The sequence below is a fragment of the Perissodus microlepis genome, chromosome 20 (assembly GCF_051167445.1).
Source record: "Perissodus microlepis isolate ML-2025 ecotype Zambia chromosome 20, ASM5116744v1, whole genome shotgun sequence".
NCBI classification, from domain to species: Eukaryota; Metazoa; Chordata; class Actinopteri; order Cichliformes; family Cichlidae; genus Perissodus; species Perissodus microlepis.
Window position 1 is genome coordinate 35165033 of NC_140480.1, and position 9519 is coordinate 35174551.

The 9519-nt window shown below is 46.4% G+C and overlaps 1 protein-coding gene across 2 annotated transcripts in view; it reads right to left on the minus strand.

Moving 5' to 3' along the window:
* The window catches only part of LOC146365067 (DNA (cytosine-5)-methyltransferase 3B-like), a 49662-nt gene extending 41948 nt beyond the window's left edge, over positions 1-7714 (minus strand). For both annotated transcript variants that reach the window (XM_084916008.1, XM_084916007.1), the window contains exon 1: positions 6680-7714. In XM_084916008.1, the coding sequence (XP_084772134.1) occupies positions 6680-6687 (8 nt within the window). In that variant the 5' untranslated portion in view covers positions 6688-7714. The remainder of the gene's footprint in view (positions 1-6679) is intronic.
* Positions 7715-9519: the final 1805 nt, after the last annotated feature.

Below are 9519 nucleotides of genomic sequence, written 5' to 3' on the forward strand. Positions count from 1 at the left end.
ACAGAAACCACAATGTGACTGTTGGGATAGATTTGTGGCCCCACAACGTGAGTAATTACGCCCACACACACACACACACACACACACACACACACACACACACACACACACTTATATGGTTGGCAGGCAGCAGGAAGTCCTGGGTGAGGAACTCCCCCTCCGGAGAGGTGAAAGAGTTCAGACACTAAACAGCGCACTGCTCCGAGTCCCCACGCTTTCAACCTTTCACCCACTGTGAAACCCAACAGGTGCCTGAAGAAAACGAGGTCTGACGAGAGGCTGAAATGGCCGCGCTCGCTGTGAGAAGCAGACATGTTTGGAAAGAGTGAATCTGACGGGTGGAAGGCGGTGAGGGGGGTCAGCCAGCCGTCAGACCTGGATTAGTTTCTGCTGCTGATGTGTCCAATTAAGCTCATCAGAAGCAGGAGAAACACTCCACCTCATACGTGTCGTTCTCTCATTTAACGATTTTGGTTTCTGGCCTCAGCTCTCTGCATCTTCACCTCATGCTGTGGCATAAAGACTAAACCCCAACAACAGTATATAGCACTGCTTATAGTAACAGCACTATAAGCCGTGCTCGGCGACGGCGCTCGGCATCACGGCCGTCATCAGCGGTGACGTACAGAATAACACTCTCTGTCTCCTGCTGCCTACACGACACCAGAACCACACAGGGGGAAAATCTGTCACCACAAAGACTAAAGCTATGCAAATTTTACATGATGGAAACTCCCACAGAGAAACAGAACAAACGGCACAACTTCTCAGAGTTACTATGTTTCTACATCACACGGGAGACGACAGCGACATGACGTGAGAAATGCACATGACTGAAACCCAAAGCTGCCATCGCCACAGAGGCCGGCAGCTGAAGCCAACAGGCTGGACGAGAACCTCAGACACGCTTCAACATTTTATTCATACAAATCACAACAACAGTCGCCTCAAGGCGCTTTACATCCTACAATAACACATACAGAGAAACCCAACAGTCATATGACCCCCTATGAGCAGCACTTTGGCGACAGTGGGAAGGAAAAACCCCCTTTTAACAGGAAGAAACCTCCGGGTCAGGCTCAGGGAGGGGCGGGGGGAGGAAGACAGGATAAAGACATGCTGTGGAAGAGAGACAGAGGTTATATTTGCCTGGATGGAGCTGGGACCACTTTCATCCACACATCCACCAGGTTTCGCCCCCTGGTGGATGTTGAAGCAGGTGTAAGGCATCGTTTATGCTGTCTGTGGGAGAACAGACCACTCCTGGTTAACACTGGAGACGGTAACGTTTCTGCACCTGCTGACCGATTCTCCGTCTAAAACGACACGTAACCACGGCTGCGTTAGCTCCCTTCCTGCTTCGCCCTCGCTGCATATCTTTAACATTTTCCAGGGAGGGAAGTGAGAAAGAATCCGAGGAGCTGAGGAAGGATGGAGGGCAGCGTGAGGGGCCCACCGAAAGGGGACAAGAGGGGGGGGCTTCACATCAAAGTTGTGTCTGGTGGCTGCAGATTAAGGAGCGCATTGCAAGAGGGGATTGTTCACTCCCAAAGTGTGTGTGTGTGTGTGTGTGTGTGTGTGTGTGTGTGTGTGTGTGTGTGTGTGTGTGTGTGTGTGTGTGTGCGTGTGTGTGGGAGGGGTCAGCTCCTCAGGGTCTCTCTCTAACTCTTTGGGGGCAGCATTCCTCATCTGTCATGTACTTTATGGCCCCTTCCAGCTCAGATGGAGCCTTTAGACTTCATACATTGTGTGCTTCGGCTCCTATTGTACAGAACGAAGGTATGCGGCTCCTCCAGCAGAGCCACGAAGAACACAAACTGCCACGAGCTCCCACTTTGAACTGTAAACCAGGACTCCTCACAGAACCGCGGCTCTTCTGTCAGAACATCGAGCTACAAATAAACGGCTCAATGTTTAACATCAAAAACCCAGACTCTGAAAACAGAGCGCTCTGAGCCTCTACTATCCACGCATGCACATGTCTATCATGCACGACGCTCGACTGCGGACGAGCGTCCAAAGCTTCAGTGCTTCTTGCTGCAGCAGCCACAGAGTGAAACCTGTGCTTTAACTTAGCTTAGATGCACCGAACACTTAGAGAAACTTCAACAAAACCAAGATTTCTAAGACTGAGCTTTCCAGAGCTTCAATCTGGAATCGTAGCGTCTCCAGATATCGCTCCTTATTTGATAAGAAAGCACCAATCCAACCTTTTCCTGCTCTGATGATCCTGGCTTTACGTATCTGCTGATACTGAGTGAGAGAAATGGTGGAAATATGGACCCTTTACATTATCAGCCCCAAGGGCACATTTATGTGATAAACACCTGTAAAGGTCACAGTGGACTTTTACTGTGGGCCTTTTCTGAAGGGAACTCCTCCTCTCATGAGAAAGATAATGTGCAGACATCATCTCTACATCACAGAGTCCTGCCTCAGGTGGAGAACACCATGCAACACGGGACTGTGGCGATCAGCAGACGCCGGACGCAGCGGCGAGAGGGTGATAAACACACACTGACCTCATTATTAGAGACCGGGCTCGGGGCGAACATCCACCGCTGGAGCAGCAGACACGTGACAGGAAATGAGGAGGCGAGCTTCACAGTGACGGCGCCTTTGCTCTGCTGTCAGAGGTGAACGTTTCACGCTTGAGCTGCAGGACTGTTTATCTTTCTAGCACTGAGCTTCATGCAGCTGAAACGCATCAGCTGCATTTAACCGCCTCCACCACCGTGCTCTCACCTGTCACTGCACAAACCTGTGCAAACAGCAGTGGGGCTTTTTCTTCCAGGCAACATCCGGGTGGTGTAAGATGCCTGGAATTCCTCCTGAAAGCACGTTGGCTTCAAACATAACTACGTCAAAGCAGAACTCAGAAGCTCACACTGCTGCCTGTCTGCTTACAGCCAGGATTACAGGTAATCGCAGCCCCAGCCAGCCTTCCACATCGGCACTAATTACACACAAATCGGTTGTGTAAAACTTTATTCTAATCTTTGCAGCACCCATGATGTCAGCGTGTCTATCCTTCAGTTAACAGAAGCTTCTAATGAGAGCACTGTTTTGGAGCTGGGGTCTGATCCCAGCTGCTGCAGAGACGGCCTCACGACATGAAACACTGTTGTGTGTGTTTGCAGCTGCGGCGCTTCGTGAAGTCACAGAGGCGACACGCTGGTCTGGGTCTGAAATCTGTGACGGCACATCGGCCCTGTAATCTCGATCACTACATGTCACCTCCCGCAGCTGAAGCACCAAAACCTGCAGTTCCACGAGTGTCCAGCAGAGGCTGCGGTGAGTCAGTCCCCATAGACTCACATGTTAAAACAGCAGAAATAAACATGTTTACAACCTGATACACCAACTGCTGGATTCTTTCCTCCTCTATAACACCTGTGCACATGTTTTTATAATTCACCTGGATTCAAGTTTGCATGGTTGGGGGCGTGGCTTCTCTCACCGACATGTGCAGGGTGACACAGGGAGCTGTAGCTGCTAGCTGTGTGCTAGCCTTCACCTCAGTTAACTGGAGTCAATGAGCTGAACCTCTGGACTGTGTTTGTACTGCTGGAGCATTTTGATCAAAGTTTTTCCATGTTGGTGAAATTCTGGGATTTTATTTTAATATTGCTGACGAGCAGGAAAAATGAAAATAAATATTATTGTGCACAATTTGAAAAAAAGCAGCATTAAAATAAATGATTTCCAACAGTGCAGTTTGAGTTCGGAGCGTCTCAGGAACTACACAGAGCGGCACAAAGTCAAACAGGAAACCAGCTTTTAAAGCCCTGTAATGAAAAAACTACGTTTCCCACGAAAAATGACGTCACTTTTGGTTTTTGCAGGTAACGTGCGATAGTTCGCGCTGACGTTTATTCCAACATAGGAAGTGCTATGAATAACTGATCGCATGTTTCTGGATTATAATGTTTTTGTTCTTGTCAGCGCTTTTTACCCGATTTTTGCAAGAAGCCATTTGTGGAAGGAAACTGTGACCGCGGACAAGCTGAACGCATGTTATGCAAGTACGACTCCTCTGGTTTCATATGCAAAAAAACCAAAAATGATTGCGCTAGGTTATGTGGTTGTAATTCTACTGGAATTTAAAAATAGTTACACAAATGGGAGCGTGCCCGCTCCGATGGGCTTCCTAAAACACTTTAATATCATTTCAGCATCATCTTACGACGGGACTCTCCTGAAGGTCTCGGGATATTTCGTGGCGGCTTCTGTGTCTGCCGATGCCGACATACGCACGCGGAGAAATACACGTTTTTTATCATAAAAATGTTATTAAAAGGAAAAGTAAATTAAAACGATTAGAGAATATTTTCTATTTGCTCTATAAAAACATGGAATTCTTTGGAGTTCCACAGAAAAATCTGGGTGGCCTGCATCTGTGTGACACTCCCGCCTGATCACCCAGCTAACCACGTCCTGTGCCTGCAAAACGCAGACGGCCTTAAATGTGACAAAATGTTCACAAACTGATGGGTGACGCCTTGGCAACCACGTCCATCTTTTGTCTATGGTTTATGCTCACACTTCATTTGTTGAAAATAAAAGTCACCATGGCTCAGATGACACATCAAGTCTGTCTGCAGGTTTTCTGTCCCACTGCCAGATGTGCTTATGCAAATGTTGCTTGGCTGGGTTCTTGTAAGACTCCAGTTCACACAAGGAAGTAAAAGGTTTATTTGTTTAAGGTGAGAGAGACTGAACAGCTCTCGTTTTCTGGTATTTATTAACAGATTAAATTTGCTGGATGTTTTGGGGGGAAATATTTGAGGAATTATTAACTGCATATTTATGAATGATCTGTAAACAAATGATGTGATATCCAGAATAAACCCTTTGCAGACTGAAGCAGAGTGAGTCACTGTCTTATCATTTTTCTGACCACGCTGAGTCACAAAGAAGCTGCAGGTCAGACTTCCCCAGAACCTCAGTCTCAGTATGAAACTCATTTTGAACTATGAGAACACTGATTTCAAACCACAGAGATCACATTTATCAAATCTGCTTAAAATATAACAAATGAAATCACTGCAGTTCTGTATGGAGCCGAGCTAAGGTGGCCTGCTCTTCTTCTTCTCCTCATTTCCAGTCATATTCTGCCTGTTCCATGATGGATCTTCATATTAAACACGGTTTCTAGTAATGAGCTCAGTGCATGCTGGGTAATCAGGCCACTCTCAACATTCAGTTTCAGACACTTTTTCAGCTTTAGGATGTGGATGATGTCATGGGAACCTCCTAATCTTGGTGATCTCAGGAACAGACGTCGTACCCAACGCACCACAAAAATTCTACAGCTGCCACCAAAGGCAGACTGCAGTGTAAACGCTGTGTGCAGGTGTGAAACAGGTGGAGTGATACACCTGCTGCTGTCAGGCCTGCAGGTGTCAGGCTGTGATGTGCTCCTCGCTCTTACAGTGGACAGAAACTATTTTTTGGAGAGGCGCAAATAATATGTGTGGCATCTTATTTGATGCAGAACACCTGATTGATAACTTTGTTGTTTGCAAAAGTTTTTAAATGTACAAGTTTTATTTGCATTTCAAGTTATAAAAAGGATTAAATATGTTTGTTACAGTAACAATGTAACTTTTCCTTTGTCTGACAGTACAGTGTGTCAGTATGAAAGAAACTGTAAATTAACTGAAAAGACTGACCCCAAATAAAGTGAGGTAAACAGTGTATGAAAACAGCTGGAGCCCAGAGCGTGAACTCAATACGTCGTGAAAAATTAGGTTTGACGGATTTCTGACGTTTTGTGTAAATTTAAGCATGAAACAGTTTGATTGTTCCTAATAAAATATTAACAGTGTGAGACTTTAGTTAGACGTTGGGCCACATGCTCATTTGTTATGTTTGCCGTACAGTGCACAAAATCTAAATTCACGTTTTGTGTAACTGTAACGTTTGATTTTGGGGGCTGAAGCCAATCCGAACATTACAGAGCGTGTTTATATGAAACATGTGTGTACTTGCTGTATTTTAACCACATAAATGACACATTACAGGAAGCAGCATTGATTTCCACCTTTTTCTAGATCCGCCCCTGGTTTGGGACATTTTTAAGACATGTCCACCATGTTTGCTCCGTGCTGATGCGTTTTTGGAGCATGAGGGCTCCGTGCGCCCCCGCCGGTGACCCCCCCGCAGATTTCTCCCCTCAGCCGTTTCTCTTTAAAGTCTCCTCGCGTGCTCATATCAGTACTTTCACTTGTGTGTCGCACATGTGTTCATACTTGCCATGACAGCAGGACTGTCAGGCGCACAGAAGGTAAACTCACCGTGTGCGCGTTCACAGCGCACAAACCACCGAGAGAAGAAAAACCCGCTGACCTTCCGTCCCCGCGCACTCCGCTGTGCACTCACTGACCGGAACAGTCAGGCTGTTATTACACGGTTATTACACGTGTATTACGCGCTTACTAAAACTGTTTTAACGGGGTTACGTTCCGCCGCAGACACGGAGAAGCTCCTCGGAGAGCCTCAGATCGCGCTCTGCTCCCTCAGCTCCACATGTGCGCGCAGCTGTGCGCACATGTGGAGCTCAGAGCTGCAGCGAGGCGCACTCTGCCCGGCGACGTCGCATTCTTTCTCGTTCCTAACTCTCTCGGTAAGTCCTGGAGGGACGAACACCCCGCGCCCTCCCCGGGAAAATACTTACATAACCATGCACGCGTCTGGTTCTTGCACAGCGGGAACTTTGGAGGAAACACTCTGGTGCCGAGTCCGAGTCTGAACGAGGTTTTCACAGCCGCTGAAGTTGAGCGCAGATTGGAGTGTGAGCTCTAATCCTCAGGCAGCAGGAGGTGTTCACGATGTGGAAGCATGCTGCTGCACATCAGCTCTCGCTCTCTCTCGCTCTCTCGCTCCCTCTCTCTCTTGGGCGGGGTGCAGGCGGAGGTGGAAGCTGATTGGTGGCTCGGAGTGATCAGGTCTTTCCCAGGTGAAATGGTTAACTCCCATTTTTTGTCCGCGAGGTAAAAGTGAGAGCAGGAACTATTATTGAGCCACAATAACTACCGACACGCTTCTCTCTCTCAGAGTGTGTTCTCAGTCAGCCTCGCTTTACCACATTGTGGCACTGAGTCAATCTTCAAGGAGTTTCATGGATTTTCTCTGTCATGATCTCAGCCTATCGCTCAAAGATTAAAAAACATCATCACTCTGTTTCCACCACAGCGCGGGCTTTACTGCCCCCTGACGGGACAAAACGAGCCAGATGTGCCATGAATTAGTGCTGGGTTTCCTCACTGATTTCTAGAATCGATTCGATCCCCGATTCGATTCGAATCAGCAGAGATGGGCAGTAACGTGTTACTGTAATTCGATTACTTTTTTCAAGTAACGAGTAAAATAAGGGATTACCATTGCAAAAAAGGTAATTAGATTACCGTTACTTTCCCGTAAGCACGCTGCATTACTGCGTTACTAAAACCGTGATTTTTTTGCCAGAGTGTCTCATGACAGTGACATAAGCGAGTGCGACGTTTGTGGCAACAGCTGTGTGCAGAGCAATGACTGTATAAAACATGGACGGCGCGACAGCTCCCCAAAAATGAAGCCAAAACGTCTCTATCGCCCCCTGGTGTCTGGCTGCAGTATAGGTCATAAACCCCGCCTCCTCCATGTTAGCGGATGGGACTGGGGTCAGACTAAAATAAATTTATTCTCCTCAGATAATTTCTTTCCAAAGATTCTTTCTTTTGTTATCAATAGTTCTTATCACGCTGATTGATGTCCAAGGGGTCTCCTCTCCCATAAGTTTGATTCTAATTCCTACCGCGGTGATGTTAAATTGGGGTGAAACGTCATCATAACAGCTTTGACTGGCAGCTGCAGTCACGGAGAAACTTGCGTATCTCTGTTCGGGAATAGAGATTGAAAATGTGACGTCATTCAGGGGTAAAACCGCAAAGGATTGTGGGAACTCGTGGCAAGCGGTACTAGCGCACGCAGGCTTTCAATTGAAATCAGTTACACAGCGATAAAAAGAAACACAAAAAATGGCAAGAAGCTGTTGTATTATTAACTGCAATAGCCGGTCGCATGACAGCCACGGGAAGCCGACGGGTAAAGAGATCGGTTATTATCGGATTACGTCGTTGAAGAGAAATCGTTCAGCCATGTTTCCGAAGTAACAAAAAGGCGACGGATGGCCTGGATCGCAGCCATTCAAAGAGCAAATATAACGTGCCAGAACTCTCCAGCTCACAGGTTAGTCTGCTCCAAAGCATTTCCACAAAGGTCAGTGTTTTGTAGTAGTTAATACGTCATTTTTCATAACATAATTGGTGATATAGGTTACAAGCAAGTCTGGCACTGAACAGAAATTGTGGCGCTATGCTCCTTTGTTTATTGTGCATAAATAGTGAATTGTCCTGACACAATATTGTGTTTCGCTTCTGTTATTACCATGGTACATTGACACAAACATATACTTTTATTCACAGGGTAAAACAGTTTTTTTTGTATCACCAATTGCCCAGTGCGATTACAGCATACAATATTATTGTCACTGCTACATTTCTGTAATGCGTACCAGAAATTATTTCCACTACTAATTAATTACCGTTGAGCTTAAAGGTCCTATTAATAAACTGTTAACGAATGTGTATTTATGAAGACGATTTGTGAGACTGGTAAACTTATGATAGGTACGATGGTCTTTCGTTCTACATGGTGCATTTCAAGGTCCTGTAGCCATCCCTCGCTAAACTGTACCTGGGCTTGTTGCAGTGACCTGAAGTTACTAAACTTCATGAGTGTATGCACTCACTCCAAGAACCGTATAATTATAAATATGAGCGTGGTGAAAGTTGGGCAGCACGCTAACGTATTTTGTCCACTCTATGTGCTCGTACGGGTCTAACCCTTTCACTCCTTTGATTTTTTCCTCGTATCTTTTCTTTGACTTTTCATCAAGTCTGTCTTTGTACGGACCGGCATTGTTCTCCTTCGTTTTGTACGTAACTTTTTTGGGGGACAAAGAACAAGCAAGAAGGTATTGGAACCGGAGAATGAATGTTTTGCGGTGCTGCAAATGCTTGCATTTGATGCGGTACTTGGATTGTTTTGCCACGAGTACCCGGCATGCAATGCGCGAAAGTCACGTGGTCTGTCAATCTCTATAGCAGATAGAGCGTAGGCTCTGAGAGGAGGGCCAGCATTTACGTTACGAAAACACGACCGAGTGTTTTAACCTGACAGCCTGAGGTGTTCTTCAGTAAACTGGACTACCCGACAGAAGGACCCGAGGCCCCGCTGCACTTTTTCGGTAAGTTAAACGTGTTTGTAAGCTAATCCGTAACTACCGCCCTTAGCTAGCTCCTGAGACCTAGCTAGCTAAGATGAGAACTCGGCTGCCAGGGTTCGTTTAGCTAATCTGTGCAGGTGAATGAATTAACACCGACTAAAGAAAACAAGAGGAACGCCCCGGGCTACTCAGTCACTAATTACTGTCACTGTACTTTTATTACAAGTATTATACTGTAAAAGCAACAG